Genomic DNA, 21,331 nt, shown 5'->3' with positions numbered 1-21,331 from the left:
TACATAGGTATTCTTTTTGTCCAGATGGGATAGGGCAGTGTGCAGTGCGTTGGAGATTGCATCATCTGTGGACCTGTTGGGGCAGTATTCAAACTGAAGTGGGTCTAGGGTGGCGGGTAAGGTAGCGGTGATATGCTCCTTGACTAGCCTCTCAAAGCACTTCATGATGACAGAAGTGAGTGCTACGGGGCGGTAGTCATTTAGTTCAGTTATCTTTGCCTTCTTCGGTACAGGAACAATGGTAGCCATCTTGAAACTTCTGGGGACAACAGACTGGGATAGGGAGCGATTAAATATGTCCGTAAACACACCAGCCAGCTGGTCTGCACATGCTCTGAGGACGCGGCTAGGGATGCCGTCTGGGCTAGCAGCCTAGCGAGTGTTAACATGTTTAAATGTTTTAATCACGTCAGCCACTGAGAAGGAGAGGGGGGGGGGAGGGAGCGCAGACTTTGTTAGCAAGCCGCAACGGTGGCACTGTGTTATCCTCAAAGCGGGCAAAGAAGGTGTTTAGTTTTTCTGGAAGCGTGACGTCGGTATCCGTGATGTGGCTGTTTTTGTTTTTGTAGTCTGTGATTTCCTGTAGACCCTGCCACATACGTCTCGTGTCTAAGCTATTGAATTTCGACTCTACCTTGTCACTGTACCGGCATTTCGCTTGTTTGATTGCGTTGCGGAGGGAATAACTACACTGTTTATATTCAGCCATATCACCAAACCTCTTTCCATAGTTAAATGCGGTGGATCGCGCTTTCAGTTTTTCGCGAATCCCGCCATCCATCCACCGTTTCTGGTTAGGGTAGGTTTTAATAGTCACAGTGGTTACGACATCTCCATTGCACTTATTTATAAATGCACTCACCGGGTCAGCGCATAGATCAATGTCGTTCTCTGAGGCTGACTGGAACATATTCCAGTCCGCGTGATAAAAACAATCTTGGAGCGTGGCTTCGATTGGTCATTCTTGCGTGGAATGGTTCTCGTCACTATTACATCCTGTTTGAGTTTCTGCCTATGAGCCGGGACAATCAAGATGGCGTCGTGGTCGGATTTGCCGAAGGGAGGGCGGGGGAGGGCTTTGTATGCATCGCAGAGGTTAGAGTAGCAGTGGTCGAGAGTATTAGCCCTATGTGTCGTGCAATCAATATGCTGTTAAAATTTAGGTAACATTGACCTCAAATTTGCTTTGTTAAAATCCCCAGCTACAATAAATGCAGCCTCCGGGTATATAGTTTACATAGAGTCGAGTGAAGTTCCTTGAGGGCCGTCTTGGTGTTCACTTGAGGGGGGGGGGGTGTACACAGCTGTGACTGTAATTGATGAGAATTCTCTTGGTAGGTAGAATGGCCGGCATTTGATTGTAAGGAATTGTAGGTCGGGTGAGCAGAAGGACTTGAGTTCCTGTGTTGTTATGATCGCACCATGAGTTGTTAATTATAAAGCAAACACCCCCGCCCTTCCTCTTCCCAGAGAAGTGTTTATCTCTGTCTGATGCATGGAAAAGCCTGGTAGCTGGACCGATTCCAACAACATATCCCGAGAGAGCCATGTTTCTATGAAACAGAGAATGTTACAGTCTCTAATGTCTCTCTGGAAGGCAACCCTTGCTCGAATTTCGTCTACCTTGTTGTCAAGAGATTGGACATTGGCAAGTAGTATACTCGGGAGTGGTGAGCGACGTGCCCGTTTACGAAGCCTGACCAGAAGACCGCTCCGTGTGCCCCTTCTGCATCGCCGCTGTTTTCGGTCAACTGCTGGGATTAGATCCATTGTACTTCGTGGTGGTTCGAAGAGAGGATCTGTTTCGGGAAAGTCGTATTCCTGGTTGTAATGTTGGTAAGTTGATGTTGCTCTTATATCCAATAGTTCTCCCCGGCTGTATGTAATAAGACTTAAGATTTCCTGGGGTAACAATGTAAGAAATAATACATAAAAAAACAAAACACTGCATAGTTTCCTAAGAACACGAAGCGAGGCGACCATCTCTGTCGGCGTCATCTTAATTTAAATAGGCCTGTCTGTAAACTAGTTGTAGCTTGTTCCCTTGTTCCCTTTGTTCTGGAAGTGTTTGTTATAGATATTATCGTTTGATAGGGAAAAGTTCTCCAGAATGGATCTTTCAAAGTACCACCCGTTGGTTCTCCTTCGCATTTACCAGACTAATTTACTTAAACAGCTGCAGAGACTGAATGTTCCTGTGTAGTCTTTAGTTTTGTAGAAATGTTCTTCTTCTCTGTTGAAAGTTTCAGAGTTCTAGCCATTATGTCCCTCTCAGCTCACGCTGTTGGTCTCGTTGGCCTAATGTAAATTTTGTCGGAAGTGGGTTTTATACACTTCTGGGAAAAGGGGGTTCCATGATGCCGATGTGGGCATGGCCATTGTCTTGGTTGAGACTTCATATGAAAAACAATTCTCTCATTTAGAAGGCTAACATCACATTACATCTTCTCACAAATAGTTTCATATTTAAACATATACGTTCCCCCACATTTGGATGTGACCCTGACAACTGGGAAATATATACATTCAGAGATACAGTTATGTTGTTAGACTGTCTTTAGTTACATCACAAACTATTAACAAATTCGACAGGATTGTTCTTTAAATACCCACAGACCATTCCAAATGTTTGGAATACAGAAATACTGTTTCATTATTCAACCTTTTGATGTTACCGGGCTCTGGCTGGGCCACTCAAGGACATTCAGAGACTTGTCCCGAAGCCACTCCTGCGTTGTCTTGGCTGTGTGCTTAGGGTCGTTGTCCTGTTGGAAGGTAAACCTTCTCCACAGTCTGAGGTCCTGAGCGCTCTGGAGCAGGTTTTCATCAAGGATCTCTATGTACTTTGCTCCGTCCATCTTTCCCTCGATCCTGACTAGTCTCCCAGTCCTTCCGCAGAAAAACATCCCCACAGCATGATGCTGCCACCACCCTGTTTCACCATAGGGATGGTGCCAGGTTTCCTCCAGATGTGGCGCTTGGCATTCAGGCCAAAGAGTTCAATCTTGGTTTCATCAAACCAGAGAATCTTGTTTCCCATGTTCTGAGAGTCCTTTAGATGCTGTCATGTGCCTTTTACTGAGGAGTGGCTCCCTTCTAGCCACTCTACCATAAAGGCCTGACTGTCACCTCCCTAACCAAGGCCCTTCTCACCAGATTGCTCAGTTTGTCTTGGTGGTTCCAAATGTCTTCCATTTAAGAATGATGGAAGCCACTGTGTTCTTGGGGACCTTCAATGCTTCAGAATTGTTTTGGTACCCTTCCCCAGGTCTGTGCCTCGACACAATCCTGTCTCTGTGCTCGACGGACAATTCCTTCGACCTCATGGCATGGTTTTTGCTCTGACATGCACTGTCAAATGTGGGACCTTATATAGACAGGTATGTGTCTTTCCAAATAATGTCCAATCAATTTAATTTACCACAGGTGGACTCCAATCAAGTTGTAGAAACATCTCAAGTTGATCAATGGAAATAGGATGCACCTGAGCTCAATTTCGATTCTCATTGCAAAGGGTCTGAATACTTATTTCTGTTTTTAATTTTTAATACAGTTGCAAAAATGTCTAAAAACCTGTTTTCCCTTTGTCATTATGTGGTATTGTGTGTAGATGTTGGGGTATTGCTGAGGATGTTTTATTTATTTAATCCATTAAGGCTGTAACACAGAATAAGGCTGTAACACTTCAACATGTGGAAAAAGTGCTTTCAGATTTGCAATATACAGATTAATCTAAAAATGCATTAGGGCTGCAAGAAATATTTGATACTAAGGAGAGAAAGACAGGAAACAGAGGGAAAGCATAATACATCCTTGATAAATCACCAATAATTGAATGTCAGTCTCAAGATGCTGCAAAATCAAACCAGGCAAATCATTTTGCTTTGTTTATCTATATGTGTGTGTGTGTGTGTGTGTGTGTGTGTGTGTGTGTGTGTGTGTGTGTGTGTGTGTGTGTGTGAGAGAGAAAGCGTCATCAAACACATCCCATAATGTTACAATCTTTGCAATGTTCTACGACTTCCTCTGTTATTATTTTCATTATCAAGGGCTATCAAATAAGGGCTATCAAAGAAGAACTATTAACATGCACACACTGAAATTGTGAGGCCATTTTGTAGCACAATGTTTTTCTGCTTTAAAGATAGAGGCACAATACTGCACACACGGGACACATGGAAAGTCTCCAACTTAAACGTAGAGGGATGTGAAGACTATTTGTCCTGTTTCCTCTAGCCAGAGGAGTGGAGAGCCAGGTGGGCTAATAGATCCTGTCTGTGTCCTGTCCTACTGTTTTGCCAAACGCTCTGATGGCTACACTTTAAAAAAATACGCTATCTAGAACACAGGAGGCTGCTGAGAGGAGGGTTCATAATAGCGTCTGGAATGGAGTGGATGGAATGGTATCAAACACATGGAAAACATGTTTGGTGAGTTCGACACCATACTATTTATAGCGTTCCAGCCATTACTATGAGCCCGTCCTCCCAAATTAAGGTGCCACTAACCTCGTGTGATCTAGAATCTAAAATGGTTCTTTGGCTGTCCACATAGGAGAACCCTTTGAATAAGCATGTTTGGTTCCAGGTAGAACCCTTTTGGGTTTAACGTAGGGTTCTACGTGGAACCAAAAAGGGTTCTCCTATGGGGACAGCCAAAGAAACCTTTTGGAGTGTGTAGAGTGTAGAGTGTGTAGAGTGATGATTAGCTCTAAGCCTCCTGCCTTGCATTCTCTTCCCCTCCACCAGTGTTAACTCAGTTCATCTGCAATGGCTCAAAATAGAATCTAAGCCATATCAATAATAACTGTAATCTATTTACCAAGCTGATCAGATAAAAGCACTGTGCAATTGTCCATTCACATTTTCAAAAGACACTCAGCATACACCAAGTACAAAGTACCAATAGGTCATACATATGCTCTGGGAAGCTATTAAATATATTCTGACAAACTGAAATCAATCACTACACCTGTATTTTAATCATTTTAGGACCTGGACATCAGAATAAAGAGGGCTGATTTCTGAGTGCTTTAGACACATATTAAATATACAGATCATTCATTTCTCTGCCTAAGCATACAGTGCATGTCAGTACATACATTTTCTCTGTAAAGAAATAAAGTGAAAATGACACCATGTCTGGTTTATTTTCTGAAAAATATTTTATTTCCAGAGTAAAATAAATGATATATTGCCATACAAAAAAGTGTAAGAAAAGGGACAATGCCAAAACTTTAACTGTAGAGAAACTGGAAAATAAGAAGTTCGATGTGCCATCAAGCCTTGAGGGTTTTCAAATAAATATGTCAAGGGATAACAAAATAAGAATGCCTATTACCTTGTAGGATTATCAGCCATTGCATGTAAATTACTCCAAGTACCTTTTGTGAGACTTCACATGCAGATTCTGCATGCCTAAAGCAACAAGCAGTGTTACGCTGCCCTATGAAAAGCCCTGTTTTAGTTTGCTTTGCTCTTGTTCATTGTTTGTTTCTTATTCCTTTCTTGTTATGACATTGGCTCCCATCTGATATGTGATGCAACTAAAAATGTTTTAATAATTAAATATCAAATTATTATATTATCATCTCAGTTTAGTTAACTTTAATAAAACATTCTGAACCTCACAAGTACAAATATATAAACTTTAATATTCATGGTTTAGCTTGAAGAGATATGGTATGTCATTATAACACACACAAAAATACTTGTTGATTTTCCAATCTTTGCTTTTCCACTATGGTCCAAAAGCCCCCCCCCCCACCCCCCCCAAAAAACATAAATAATATTCTTATCTAGTAATCCCTCATATTAAAAAATATTAGGGTTTAATAAACTAGGCAAATAAAAAGCAGAGAAATGTTTACAACTTGAAGACTCTTCAGAAATGAGTCTGCAAAAAGACAGATATACAGTATCTCTTTCACAATGATAGAAATGGATATGAATAATATAAGATAACACATAGAAAGACAAACTGTATTCTATGTTCATAGTCAAAAACAGTGTTTCTGTTCCAGCAAGAGTACTGTTTTTGTACAATGTATGCTGACATTAACACCATTTCAGCTACCTCCACTGAACTGCATTCTGACACTGAAAGCATACAGTAACTTCAGACTATCATCCTATATAAGCGTTCTACTTCCTCTACTATATAGAGTACATGAGAAAGTGCTCTGTTCGTTTCATCAAAATAAAACGTAAATTACACAACACCAAATCATTTACACTTATATATTAGTTCCCTGGCGGAACGAGATGTAACACATAGTAATACTGACCTAACAGGACCTGTCATTTTCACTGACTGGATCCATGTTATACTCAAGCGAGTATGGCGCCCACAGTAGTATAATATTGACCATCTAATCACCTATGAGCAGGACAGAACCAGACAGTAGTTGTCTTCTACTAACAATCACAACAGAGTTCACTGGCACTGAACGACATCCTCGCTGATAACACCTCTACAAACAAAATGGCCTCTATCAAAAGTTACCAATTTGGAGAAGAGAGCAGCAACAGTCTTCCAGGGCCTGAATAGGACTTCAGATAAAAAACCTTCTATCATTTAATAAATAAAGACAGAAAGACGATAATCCTTCAAGAGAATTATGAAGGTAGCAGATAGTCCTCTTGATGGTTCAGAAACTATAAAACCGACTCCATATTTTCGCACCACTCATGGTCCTCTAGGTTGTATATAAACTTTGTCCTGTTTGGGTTCTGACTCCCATCCTTCATGTTGTCCATTGTGAGACTGGAGGGGAACAGTTCGGTTGGTGTCGTATAGCCCTCGTGATTTTTGATGTATTTCTTATAGTTCTTGCGTAAACAGTACCAGGTAGTGGTGTACAGAATGAAGGCGGTGACCTTAAGACCAATGGCCAGGCTCACATACAGATGTCTGTAGGCGATATTGTCGTACAGCAGGCAGGCTCCCTTATCCCCACACTCTGTACTCCAGAAAAGGCATGTTGAGTCAATCCCAGCACCAAAGATCAGAGGAGGGGGGATGAATCCTACAGAACAGGTGTGGAGAGGATTACAGCTGGAGAAATCAATACTGTAGCATCTGAAACCTCAGTATGTTTGATTTATAAACCAAATAATGTAATAGTGCAACCTGACTAGTTCAGATGCAAGTCTAACAGTACTGTAACTTACCAAGTAGTCGCAGCAAGAGAAACAAAACTCCAAGAGCATATGATTTCAGCTCAGGGCTCACAGTCCTAGGAAGAGGAGACAACAGTATTTGTTACACACAAGAAAGAGAGAGCTGTCTCTGAGTAATGTAAACCCTCTCTACATGTTGACTGGGTTCTACTGGGAAAGTTATAGCATGGTGGTAAGGTGAGTGCCAGTGGGGTTACCTGATGAGGATGATGACGGAGGGTGTTTGAGCCATGGAGCCGATCATGCAGCAGGCACAGATGACACAGAGGAAGGTGAGGAAGGCCTCCTGGCAGCCTGGACTGGGACACTTCCCTGGGACAGCTGTGGCCATCTCGCTGTCACTGGATATACATGTACACCCTGTCAGATTCTGAAGACAGGAGAATAGATGCATCTGCATTAGTATTACTGTCTTACATTATGTGACAATAAACCAGATTAACACAGAGACAACAAAACAGTCTCCCATCACTCTATAGGTAGGTTGTTGGGGCTTCGGTTCATTGCACAGGGATAAGCATCTGACTACAGAGCAAGGTGTAACAATGAAGACCATATAGCCCAGGGATGGGCCACTTTGATAGGGGTGGGGAGCACAAAAGATCTGAACTCATAAGGGACCGCAGTGGCTCGCGGGTCTGTGTACCCACATCCTTCCCCACACATGCAGTCAACTGATTTGTGCAACCAATCTCCAATACCAGTCAAAAGTTTGGAAACACCTACTCATTCAAGGTTTTTATTTTATTTTTTTTAACAATTTTCTACATTGTGGAATAATAGTGAAGAGATCAAAACTATGAAATAACCAATAAAGTGTTAAACAAATCAAAATATATGTAATATTTGAGATTCTTCAAAGTAGCCACCCTTTCCCTTGATGACAGCTTTGCACACTCTTGTCATTCTCTCAACCAGCTTCATGAGGTAATCACCTGAAATGCATTTCAATTAACAAGTGTGCCTTGATAAAGTTTATTTGTGGAATTCCTTTCCTTCTTAATGCGTTTGAGCCAATCATTTGTGTTGTGACAAGGTAAGGGTGGTGTACAGAAAATAGCCCTATTTCGTAAAAGACCAAGTCCATATCATGGAAATAACAGCTCAAATAAGCAAAGAGAAATGACAGTCCATCATTACTTTGAGACATGAAGGTCAGTCAATTCTGAAAATTTAAAGAACTTTGAAAGTTTCTTCAAGTGCAGTCGCAAAAAAGATCAAGCGATATGATGAAACTGGTTCTCATGAGGACCGCCACAGGAAAGGAAGACCCAGAGTTCCCTCTGCTGCAGAGGATAAGTTCATTAGAGTTAACTGCACCTCAGATTGCAGCCCAAATAAATGCTTCACAGAGTTCAAGTAACAGACACATCTCAACATCAACTGTTCAGAGGAGATTGCGTAAATAAGGCCTTCATGGTCGAATTGCTGCAAAGAAACCACTACTAAAGGACACCAATAATAAGAAGAGACTTGCTTGGGCCAAGAAACATGAGCAATGGACATTAGACCGGTGGAAATCTATCCTTTGGTCTGATGAGTCCAAATTTCAGAACCGCTGTGTCTTTGTGAGATGCAGAGTAGGTGAACGGATTATCTCCGCATGTGTGGTTCCCACCGAGAAGCATGGAGGAGGATGTGTGATGGTGTGGGGGTGCTTTGCTGGTGACACTGTCTGTGATTTATTTACATTTCAAGGCACACTTAACCAGCCTGGCTACCACAGCATTCTGCAGTAATATGCCATTCCATCTGGTTTGCGCTTAGTGGGACTATCATTTGTTTTTCAACAGGACAATGACCAACACACCTCCAGGCTGTGTAAGGGCTATTTGACCAAGAAGGAGAGTGATGGAGTGCTCCATCAGAAGACCTGGCATCCACAATCACCAGACCTCAACCCAATTGAGATGGTTTGGGATGAGTTGGACCGCAGAGTGAAGGAAAAGCAGCCAACAAGTGCTCAGCATATGTGGGAACGCCTTAAAGACTGTTGGAAAAGCATTCCAGGAGAAGCTGGTTGAGAGAATGCCAAGAGTGTGCAAAACTGTCATCAAGGCAAAGCGTGGCTTCTTTGAAGAATCTCACATATAAAATATATTTTGATTTGTTGAACACTTTTTTGGTTATGTGTTATTTCATAGTTTTGATGTCCTCACTAGTATTCTACAATGTAGAAAATAGTAAAATAAATAAAAAACATTGAATGAGTAGGTGTGTCTAAACTTTTGACTGGTACTGTATTTGTGCAGTTAAACTACTTAACTCTCTTACCTAAATGCATTATACCAGTAGCCAGGGTTGGCCCTAGCCTTTTGGGTGCCCTAAGCAAGATTTGGTTGGCCAATTTGTTTTGTGTTTCAAAGTAAATTTCCTGCAATTTTGCCATGAGGCATAGAAAAAGTGCTGCAGTTGTATGCATTTTGGCATGGGGTGGAGAGAAATTGGGCAATTTTACACAAAAATCTGATGCAATTCTACTGATTTTGCCATGGGGCAGAGATAATTTTCCTTCAGCTTTGTAGCTAATTTCCTACAATTGTATCCATTTTACCATGAAGTGGAGACATGTTTGCAGTTTTAAAGCTAATTTCCTGCAATTCTACACATTTTGCCAGGACTTATGCCATGTTAATATGATATCTGAGTGAGAGTGACTAACAAAATCAATAGGGCCCAGTTGGTATTCGGCCATAATGACTACAGGTTTAGATAGCTGGCAAGACTAACTTATCGATCTAAAAATTGTTAGCTGACATGGCTAATTGAGTGACTGTTAGTGACTGACATAACAAGAGAAAAACTACTGATGCACAACCACATTTCTAAATCACACCTTGTGTATTCTATTATTCAAATGCTCAAAAGTCATTTAAAACCCTGACTGGAAGCCTTCCAGGGTAGATGCCTGTACTTACTGTTGTAGTGCAGCCTGCGAAGCAGGAGGACAGATAGGTGACTCCGTTGGAGCCACACACTGGGCTGACTGATGAGGTGTAGCAGTTACAGTTACTCATGCAGGGGACCTCTGGTTTCTCGCCCACCCGCAGTGTCCTGGAGAGCGCGAGAGCGAAAGAGATAGAGAAAGCTGTTTAGACTATGCTGTGTACATATCAGAAAGGAATAAACAGAACATAAATGTCCCTGAAAGTTTCTGCAGCTACTATGTATCTAATTGAGCAGGTTTTAAATGGTGGAAATCACATTTCTGTGGAACTAGACAGCATAAGTTATTATCTCAGCTATTATCTCAGAAATCAGTGAGAGCGCTATTTCCAAACAGATTTTAAGTAACTTGTATATTGACTAATGTTTCTGTAGTCAGTGTGTGGCTGACCTTGTTCCCACTTTCATCAAACACCCTTCCCCCAACAGAAGCACTGCTATTACATATGCTAAACCAGTGGTGTAGGTACAGGCTGTTCTTACTCGTTGCCATAGGCGACGGTCACCCCAGCGACAGGCCCTGTGTCACAGCCAAGGAAGAGGAAGGAGACGTAGCAGGCGGTGGAGATCAGGTTGACCAGCATGGCCATGCGAATGGCCCCCAGCGCTGAGAGGTTCAGCTTTTTGACCAGAAGCCCCCCCAGGAATATCCCCAGACAAGCACAGGGGATGGCCGTCATTCCTGAAGAGAGTTTATACCGCCATATGTTAACCTTTTCACCTTCTCATATACTGTACTGATGCTTCACACTGTACTGCTCCCTGTGTACTGTGTTGCACCAGGGGGTTTGGGGCTGTGTGTATGTGTGTGTGTGTCATGCATGTGCTTGCCACTGGCCCTCACCTAGTAGTTGATTGGCTGAGGAGGTGGTGAGGTTAAACTGCTGCTCCAAGTACTTCCCCAGGAAGGCAGCGAAGCCAGCCACCACACCGATCTCCATACAGGCCGCCAGAGTGATGCAAGTGAACACCGGGTTTGACAGAAGGTGCTTGGTAACCTTAGGGATCACTGAGAAGAGAAGATGAAGAGATGCTTAATTTCAAAGTGCCACATGGACACAGACAACTGCTAACAAGTCTAACTATCGCTTGTTATTTCTGATATATTTTAGAAATAAATATTCTGCCAGTTATAATGTAACTGGTGTAAGGGTAAAATCAAAATCTGAAAACATTTTGTAATTTCATGTGGAATGCATATTTGTCTTTCTTCATATTTAGTAACAAGCTAAATAGTATCTGTGGAAGCAGAGGATTTAATTCCCTTCATTTTCTCATAACAGACAGCATTGATCATACACTACCCCCGATGGCTTATCAGAGAATAGTCTATACAAGGGCTCTCCAACTCTGTTCCCAGAGAGCTACCCTCCTGTGGATTTTCGCTCCAACCCCAGTTGTAACTAACCTGATTCAGCTTGTCAACTAGCTAATTATTAGAATCATGTGGGCTCGATTACGGTTGGAGTGAAAACCTACAGGACGGTAGCTCTCCTGGAACAGGGTTGGAGAACCCTGGTCTACACTTTAAAAAACAGCATCTGAAACTACGTTTTTTAAAATCTTTATTGCGGTTTTGAGAAAAAACCCGTCCTGATCATAGAAAGATGTTATTTTCTATGATAGAGTAGGTCAGGGCGTGACAGGTTTTTTCCCCTATGTTTTCTATTTCTATGTTGTCAGGTTCTAGTTTTGTATTTCTATGTTGGGGTTTTGTTTGAGATGATCTCCAATTAGAGGCAGCTGGTCCTCGTTGTCTCTAATTAGGTTTTTTTCCACCTGGGTTTGTGGGAGATTGTTTTTGAGTTTAAATATGTTTCAACTCTGCATCACGGTTTGTTGTTTTCGTTCTTTAGTTTATGTGTATGTATTGCAAGGTTTCACAGTGAAAATAAAATGTGGAACGACACACACGCTGCACTTTGGTCCGCTCCTCCTTTCAAATACCGTGACAGAATCTCCCACCACCAAAGGACCAAGCAGCGTGCCCAGGAGAAACAGGATTGGACTTGGGAGGAAATTATGGACGGGAAAGGACCCTGGAGTCAGGCTGGGGAGTACCGCTGTCCGAAAGAGGAGATTGAGGCAGCTAAAGCGGAGCGGCGATATTACGAGGCACTATACCAACCACGAGGCAAGTGCGAGAGGCAGCACCCCAATTTTTTTTGGGGGGGTGGCACACAGGGAGATTGGCAGAGTCAGGTTGGAGACCTGAGCCAACTCCCCGTGCTTACCGTGGGGAGCGAGTGACGAAGCAAGCACCGTGTTATGCGGTGATGCGCACTGTGTCGCCAGTGCGCATTCACAGGCCGGTGCGATCTGTGCCCGCGCTCCGCATTTGTCGAGCTAGGTTGAGCATCCAGGACGGGTTGTGCCAGCTCTACGCTCGAGATCTCCAGTGCGCCTCCACGGCCCAGTATATCCTGTGCCTGCCCCACGTACCCGGCCTCCAGTGAGTCTATTCAGCCTGGTACGTCCTGTGCCTGCTCCTCACACTTGCCCTGAGGTGCGTGTTACCAGTCTGGCGCCACCTGTGCCAGCCCCACGCATCAGGCCTCCAGTGCACATTCCCAGTCCAGAGCTTCCGGCGACAGTTCCCAGTCCAGAGCTTCCGGCGACGTTTTACAGTCCGGAACCTCCTGAGACGGCCCACAGTCCGGAACCTCTTGAGACGGCCCACAGTCCTGAACCTCCTGAGACGGCCCACTGTCCGGAACCTCCTGAGATGGCCCACAGTCCGGACCCTCCAGCGACGGTCCACAGTCCGGACCCTCTGGCGATGTTCCCCAGTCCAGAGTCTTCGGCGATGGCCTGCAGTCCAGAACCTCCGGTGGCGGTCTGCGGCACAGAGCCTCCGGCGGCGGTCTGCGGCACAGAGCCTCCGGCGATGATCTACGGTCCGGTTCCTCCTCCGACGATCCACGGTCCGGTGGCAGAGGGATCAGCGGGCGGAGTGGGGGTTACGCCCCGAACCGGAGCCGCCTCCTCTGTTGGAGGATCCGCGGGATGAGAAGGCTATGTGTACTGCACCAGAGCCGCCATAGACAGTAGTTACCCACCCAACCCTCCCTTTTTTTGGGGTGGGGGTTTGTTGTTGTTGTTTTGTTTAGTTGCGGTAGGAGTCCGCACCTTTGGGGGGGGTACTGTCACGTCCTGACCATAGAAAGATGTTATTTTCTATGGTAGAGTAGGTCAGGGCGTGACAGGTTTTTTTCCATATGTTTTCTATTTCTATGTTGTCAGGTTCTAGTTTTGTATTTCTAGGTTGGGGTTTTGTTTGGGATGATCTCCAATTAGAGGCAGCTGGTCCTCGTTGTCTCTAATTGGAGATCATTGTTTTTGAGTTTGAATATGTTTCAACTCTGCGTCATGGTTTGTTGTTTTCGTTCTTTAGTTTATGTGTTGCATAGTTTCACAGTGAAAATAAAATGTGGAACGACACACACGCTGCACTTTGGTCCGCTCCTCCTTTCGACAACCGTGACAGCGGTAAAGAGATCAATGAAACGCAGACCATGGGGGAAAGCGCAAGGACACCATCATTGGCAGGCATTAAAAAAATCGACATTAGTATAATCCGTGATGATTTATGTGTTCTAACAAGCCCACAATGTGGTTATTAAAATCCGATTTTAATATATATTGCTTTTTTTGCTGCATAATATTTACAAGTTGTCCTTTTCAGGATTATAAAAAAGTCTGCTAAATGCTAACTCCCGTTCCTTTAAGCTGGTAGACTGGCTAGCCATATAGAATCGTTGGTGCTAGTTAAAGCTGTTTTTACATGTAATACAGTTGATTGGTGACATCCACACAAGCATATACTCAGATATTTACCCCAACATTGATGGGGTAAACGTTCCTATTTAGTGTCTACTCTCTTGCACGAGTGTTAAATTCACACATAGTTTGTGGGGACTACATTATGTTTATTTGGTCTTATACAGAATGCTCCACCATTGACATGAGTATTGTATAGAACTATGTGTGGGCACATAATAGCCAAACAAATCATGGTGGGATAGAGATGGAGAATAAGTTATGTGATACGGTATATACAATAGCATAACAAGTGTTAATTTAAATGCACAAATACTACATGTACAGTCGTGGCCAAAAGTTTTGAGAATGACAGAAAAATGAATTTTCACAAAGTCTGCTGCCTCAGTTTGTATGATGGCAATTTGCATATACTCCAGAATGTTATGAAGAGTGATCAGATGAATTGCAATTAATTGCAAAGTCCTTCTTTGCCATGCAAATGAATTGAATCCCCCAAAAACATTTCCACTGCATTTCAGCCCTGCCACAAAAGGTCCAGCTGACATCATGTCAGTGATTCTCTCGTTAACACAGGTATGAGTGTTGACGAGGACAAGGCTGGAGATCACTCTGTCATGCTGATTGAGTTCGAATAACAGACCGGAACCTTCAAAAGGAGGGTGGTTCTTGTAATGATTGCTCTTCCTCTGTCAGCCGTGGTTACCTGCAAGGAAACACGTGCCGTCATCATTGCTTTGCACAAAAAGGGCTTCACAGGCAAGGATATTGCTGCCAGTAAGATTGCACCTAAATCAACCATTTATCGGATCATCAAGAACTTCAAGGAGAGTGGTTCAATTGTTGTGAAGAAGGCTTCAGGGCGCCCAAGAAAGTCCAGCAAGCGCCAGGACCGTCTCCTAAAGTTGATTCAGCTGCGGGATCGGGGCACCACTAGTACAGAGCTTGCTCAGGAATGGCAGCAGGCAAGTGTAAGTGCATCTGCACGCACAGTGAGGCGAATACTTTTGGAGGATGGCCTGGTGTCAAGAAGGGCAGCAAAGAAGTAACTTCTCTCTAGGACAAACATCAGGGACAGACTGATATTCTGCAAAAAGTACAGGGATTGGACTGCTGAGTACTGGGGTAGTCAGTTTCTCTGGGCATCTGGAAAAAAGCTTGTCCGGAGATGACAAGGTGAGCGCTACCATCAGTCCTGTGTCATGCCAACAGTAAAGCATCCTGAGACCATTCATGTGTGGGTTTGCTTCTCAGCCAAGGGAGTGGGCTCACTCACAATTTTGCCTAAGAACGCAGCCATGAATAAAGAATGGTACCAACACATCCTCTGTGAGCAACTTCTCCCAACCATCCAGAAACAGTTTGGTGACGAACAATGCCTTTTCCAGCATGATGGAGCACCTTGCCACAAGGCAAAAGTGATAACTAAGTGGCTCGGGGAACAAAACATCGATATTTTGGGTCCATGGCCAGGAAACTCCCCAGACCTTAATCCCATTGAGAACTTGTGATCAATCCTCAAGAGGCGGGTGGACAAACAAAAACCCACAAATTCTGACAAACTCCTAGCATTGATTATGCAAGAATGGGCTGCCATCAATCAGGATGTGGCCCAGAAGTGAATTGACAGCATGCCAGGGCAGAAAGCAGAGGTCTTGAAAAAGAAGGGTCAACACTGCAAATATTGACTCTTTGCATCAACTTCATGTAATTGTCAATAAAAGCCTTTGACACTTATGAAATGCTTGAAATTATACTTCAGTATTCCATAGTAACATCTGACAAAAATATCTAAAGACACTGAAGCAGCAAACTTTGTGAAAATTAATATTTGTGTCATTCTCAAAACTTTTGGCCACGACTGTACTATAAAGGGACAGAAAACAATTCTCACCTCTGAGCTGCTGAAAGCAGGTGGGACCATTGATGGGCTCATGGTTGTTGCGTCCCACCCCGTTGCTGGACTTGGGCATCTCATTATAGTCCAGGGGCAGAGAGGTAGAGGGGAGCATGGCCTGCTCACTCTCCCCTCCACCGTCACTGTCCTTCTCTCGGTCTGACAGGGTTTGGGGGAAGCCAAACATGAAGAGGGATGAGAAGAAGAGTAAGGCACCACACAGGAGGAAGCCCCCCCACCAGGCTCCGATCCACCGAGGGTCATCAGAGGTAATGTCCAGCTTACCTGTGGAGAGGGACAGAAAAAAACACATACAAGCATTGTTAACATCAAACACACATTACAGTGATTTCCCCATAATCATTTTACAGATTAATGTTATTTTGGTTAACCTTGAATAACACACTACTTAGCTCTAATTATTTGGCATTTGGTATTTTATTAGGATCCCCATTAGCTGTTGCAAAAGCAGCAGCTACTCTTCCTGGGGTCCACACAAAATATGAAACATAATACAGAACATCAATAGACTAGAACAGCTCAAGGACAGAACTACATACATTGTTTTTAAAGGCACACGTAACCTACATATCAGTGCATACACAAAAACTATCTTGGTCAAATAGGGGAGAGGCGTTGTGCTGTGAGGTGTTGCTTTATCTGTTTTTTTTAAACCAGGTTTGCTGTTTATTTGAGCAATATGAGATGGAAGGAAGTTCCATGCATTGCTAGTTCATTTAACTTCTTAATTAATGCAGTTTTTGTATTGTCTGTGCTCTGTTTGTGTTTTTTCCACAGTATTGGTGTGAGGTGAGGTAGGTTGTATTTCCCAGTGACTTACTAGTGTCGATGAAGACAAAGTCCACATAGAACTTGGTGCAGAGGGACCCCAGGAGGAAACCACAGGCAGGTCCAAACACCAGAGTAGAAAAGACGATCCCTGGGATGACAGGGAGAGATTAGTTCAGTAGACAACACAGGTATGGACAAGTTATCACCAGTTCCTGGGTGAAATGTAACAATTCTTAATTTAACCACAAGGTGTCGCACCGTGTTCACTAATCCACAGCCTTTTCCAGAGGGCAGCATGAGGCAAGCTCAGAGCGGATTTTTTTAATGCATGCTATGTAAATAATTATGCAAAACAAATGTATCAGCGTTAAGGAAGATGAATTGAACTGCACTTGAATATGTGTTTCACCTCTGATCCTAACTAGCCAGATCTTGACAATCATCAACCCACTGATGATGCCATACAATAAGGAGAGAAATATATACTTGCGCTAGCTACATACATCATGAAAAAGATTCAGTTGACCTACTAAAATAAACCTACTCCAAAAAAGCCTGAGTCTAACAGCGTGGCCAGCTGGAGCAACACTGTGTGACCACAAATCCTCATTAAAGTGCTGATTGTCAGAGAGTGAGAGCCTGGCACAGGGAGTCAGACAGACAGGGGAAGACAAAGGGCCAGAGCTCATGAGGACCAGGGAGGCTCTATTTGGCCTCCAAATGTCCTGTTTCACCTTTCAACACATCTCATTTAGTGTAAATTGATTCATTCAAAGTGGAACATAAAAACACATTTGAATGTGTTAGTGAGCCAGTGCTATACAGGGCATTGGATATTATGGATAACTTGGGTACGAGCAGAAGGATGCTCCTGGACCAACTGACACTCGCCAGAGCCTCCTGCTGATCCCCCTCAGTCCTGCTCTGGCTTAGGCTCAGGCACAGGCCAGTCGAGTCTTGTGCTGGGGAGGCTCAAAGCCCATGGTCATGTCATTCCTGAAATAAAATCCTGCTTAGCATAATACTGAGCTTTGGCAGACGCTGTTTGAAATGCCTGACGGACAGACAGACAATGGGAGGTGGGTAGACAGGCAGCACTTCAACTAACACAAGTCGATTCACAGCCAAAAAAACATAGATACTGTAAATGTCAGAAGATAGAAGTGTGGTTCTTTCATTTTCATCAGGTCTGTACAAAATACAGTATGTTTGCAGAGTGTGTTTCACCTTTCCCACTAATGCATGGTAGTAGTCACATTATACACTTTTATTGTTACAAATAATAAAATAAAATGTTTACTAATAATAAGTTACAGATAGTAAGAAGTCTTTTAATCCCAAAACATGTAATATGCATTATGGGTTTAAGCCTTAAAATGTTTCAATCGAGCAATGTGTTTACTGGAATTAAATTAGAACATTTTGAAACAAAGAACAAATGTTCTTGATTATCATGAAACAATGCTCTCTAGCAAGTACTGAAAACACTTAAGCAGCGGGTGTGGCATTAGGCCCTAGCTGCTTGACTAATTAGGATGATTCAGAGATACTCAAAAGCAGTAGCACTCCTTGCTATCCCAGCTCCCTTTGCAGTTGTGCTCCATTAAAGTGAGGTGGCGGAGGTAGGGAGCGGGAGCCCCATTAAGTTGAACAGCCACCTGACATTAGCCCGTGCTGGCTCCGGGTCGGCCTTAGCACTGCTGCCGATAGGAACCACAGCTACAGTCAGCATGACAGATGTTACGCATACACCTCAAGCAGCCAATGAATGAGTCAGTTTCATCATTCACTTAATTACACTGGCTCAGATCAAAGCTGTATATAATGTACATCCCTGTGAACAGTGACAATGAGTCCCTGCTTCCTGACCACACCACCATACTGCCCACCTATTCATTATATCCCACAGGCTATATGTTTCACTTTGCTGCTTATAAGGTTATCCTCTCAATAAATGACTATGTTTATCTTACGCAAGGCAATGCACAGCAATAAAGTACTGCACACTTTTCCTGTCATAACACAGGAAAAATCAGGTAACTTTGTCTGGATGAAGAGAGGGGAGTCTGGTGTGTTCGCTTTACGGTTGTCAAGCTGGAACAAAAATATATTGCTTCTTCCTGAGACCTAAGGCAAACCCTGGTTGTCTGGAAGGTTGGCGGTAAGGCCAACGTGGTCTGTTGGTTGAAGGCAAATATAGATACAGCACACTTGGCAAAAACTGGTTGAATCAACATTGTTTCCATTTCAACCCAAAAGATCTATGTGATGACATTGAATCAACGTGGAAAACTGATTGGATTTGCAAAAAGTCATCAACATATGGGAATTTTGTGTTTTCTTCACCCAACTTTTAACCTAAATCCAATGACATGGTGAAATGTTTTGTTGATTTCACGTTGAAATCACCTTAGTTGACTACTCAACCAAATACAAATGAAAACTAGACATTGAACTGACGTCTGTGCATAGTGGGAGCTACTGTGTGCACGTATCCCTAAAGCACTATTGTACAGCAGGATCTTTTTCCTGTTCCAGAGTGACTATATCACTAAGTCAATTGTACAACATGTATCACATATATATATATCAGTCAGGTTTCAAGACTGGGCATTCAACTGAGACTGCTCTTCTCTGTGTCACGGAGGCTCTCCGCACTGCTAAAGCTAACTCTCTCTCCTCTGCTCTCATCCTTCTAGACCTATCTGCTGCCTTTGATACTGTGAACCATCAGATCCTCCTCTCCACCCTCTCCGAGTTGGGCATCTCCGGCGCGGCCCACGCTTGGATTGCGTCCTACCTGACAGGTCGCTCCTACCAGGTGGCGTGGCGAGAATCTGTCTCCGCACCATGCGCTCTCACCACTGGTGTCCCCCAGGGCTCTGTTCTAGGCCCTCTCCTATTCTCGCTATACACCAAGTCACTTGGCTCTGTCATATCCTCACATGGTCTCTCCTATCATTGCTATGCAGACGACACACAATTAATCTTCTCCTTTCCCCCTTCTGATAACCAGGCGGCGAATCGCATCTCTGCATGTCTGTCAGACATATCAGTGTGGATGACGGATCACCAGCTCAAGCTGAACCTCGGCAAGACGGAGCTGCTCTTCCTCCCGGGGAAGGACTGCCCGTTCCATGATCTCGCCATCACGGTTGACAACTCCCTTGTGTCCTCCTCCCAGAGTGCTAAGAACCTTGGCGTGATCCTGGACAACACCCTGTCGTTCTCCACTAACATCAAGGCGGTGACCCGATCCTGTAGGTTCATGCTCTACAACATTCGCAGAGTACGACCCTGCCTCACACAGGAAGCGGCGCAGGTCCTAATCCAGGCACTTGTCATCTCCCGTCTGGATTACTGCAACTCGCTGTTGGCTGGGCTCCCTGCCTGTGCCATTAAACCCCTACAACTCATCCAGAACGCCGCAGCCCGTCTGGTGTTCAACCTTCCCAAGTTCTCTCACGTCACCTCGCTCCTCCGCTCTCTCCACTGGCTTCCAGTTGAAGCTCGCATCCGCTACAAGACCATGGTGATTGCCTACGGAGCTGTGAAGGGAACGGCACCTCCATACCTTCAGGCTCTGATCAGGCCCTACACCCAAACAAGGGCACTGCGTTCATCCACCACTGGCCTGCTGGCCCCCCTACCTCTGAGGAAGCACAGTTCCCGCTCAGCCCAGTCAAAACTGTTCGCTGCTCTGGCACCCCAATGGTGGAACAAGCTCCCTCACGACGCCAGGACAGCGGAGTCAATCACCACCTTCCGGAGACACCTGAAACCCCACCTCTTTAAGGAATACCTAGGATAGGATAAAGTAATCCTTCTAACCCCCCCCCCCTTAAAAGATTTAGATGCACTATTGTAAAGTGGTTGTTCCACTGGATATCATAAGGTGAATGCACCATTTTGTAAGTCGCTCTGGATAAGAGCGTCTGCTAAATGACTTAAATGTAAAATGTAAATGTAATATAGGCCTCCTAGATTACTCTATGATCAATCACTTTGGCTCCAGTCTAGTACAGTATGTTGTCTATTTCTCCAACCAGCTGTAACAACAACTGCTGATCTGAAGCCATCTCTTACTGGGATTGGATAGCCTACAAGTCAATTCCAGTGAATCAGTAATTTATACACCAAATCATCACTGGTAGCTTCACCATGGTGTTCTATAGTAAGTAGAGGTCTTAAAAAATTCTACATGGAACAAACGATGCTCAAAATAGTACCTGAGTTGTAACATTTGTATAAAAACAGGAGAGTTAGCAAAGTAAGCAGATATACCAATGAAGTTGTTTATGCAGTCTGACAGCCTTTTTTAGGAGAAACTGTAGCATCTTGTGTATACATGCTAACTGGCTTGTTGTGAATCAAATTAATGCTGTGCATGTGCTGTTTCAAGTGTTTCCTTAGAAACAGCGAGTGTTGTCTCATAGCAACAACACAACACCATCATTGCTCTCACCACAGAAAACCTCATAGAGAAAATTCAGTTAGGGAAATCACCTTCCAGGGGATGACGGTTAGACCACAACCACTCACAGGCTAAAAGTTTCCACCAAACTCTCCGCCTCTGAGTGCTTACAGAAACACAGTACAGTCTCCTTGGTAATCACACTCAACAATCCTACATCTGGTGCACAGTACATGTCATGAACCTAACATATTTCAACCTTTCAAGGACCACGCGTTCTGTGCATCTGACAGTTTTAATACCCTGTATTGAAAAAATGTT

At 43.8% G+C, this 21,331-nt stretch overlaps 1 protein-coding gene across 1 annotated transcript in view; it reads right to left on the bottom strand.

Annotated features, from left to right (window-relative positions):
• Positions 1-5,140: 5,140 nt before the first annotated feature.
• The window catches only part of LOC106573780 (solute carrier organic anion transporter family member 3A1), a 56,102-nt gene continuing 39,911 nt past the window's right edge, over positions 5,141-21,331 (bottom strand). The window contains exons 3-10 of the mRNA XM_014149134.2: positions 16,646-16,744; positions 15,802-16,089; positions 10,972-11,136; positions 10,611-10,809; positions 10,100-10,235; positions 7,379-7,551; positions 7,173-7,237; positions 5,141-7,027 (exon numbers count right to left, since the gene is read on the bottom strand). Coding sequence (XP_014004609.2) covers positions 6,657-7,027; positions 7,173-7,237; positions 7,379-7,551; positions 10,100-10,235; positions 10,611-10,809; positions 10,972-11,136; positions 15,802-16,089; positions 16,646-16,744 — 1,496 coding nt within the window. The 3' untranslated portion in view covers positions 5,141-6,656. The remainder of the gene's footprint in view (positions 7,028-7,172; positions 7,238-7,378; positions 7,552-10,099; positions 10,236-10,610; positions 10,810-10,971; positions 11,137-15,801; positions 16,090-16,645; positions 16,745-21,331) is intronic.

This window comes from Salmo salar, chromosome ssa16, assembly GCF_905237065.1.
Source record: "Salmo salar chromosome ssa16, Ssal_v3.1, whole genome shotgun sequence".
NCBI classification, from domain to species: domain Eukaryota; kingdom Metazoa; phylum Chordata; class Actinopteri; order Salmoniformes; family Salmonidae; genus Salmo; species Salmo salar.
The sequence above is the reverse complement of the archived record's forward strand: the minus strand, read 5'-3'. Positions and strand labels throughout refer to the sequence as shown.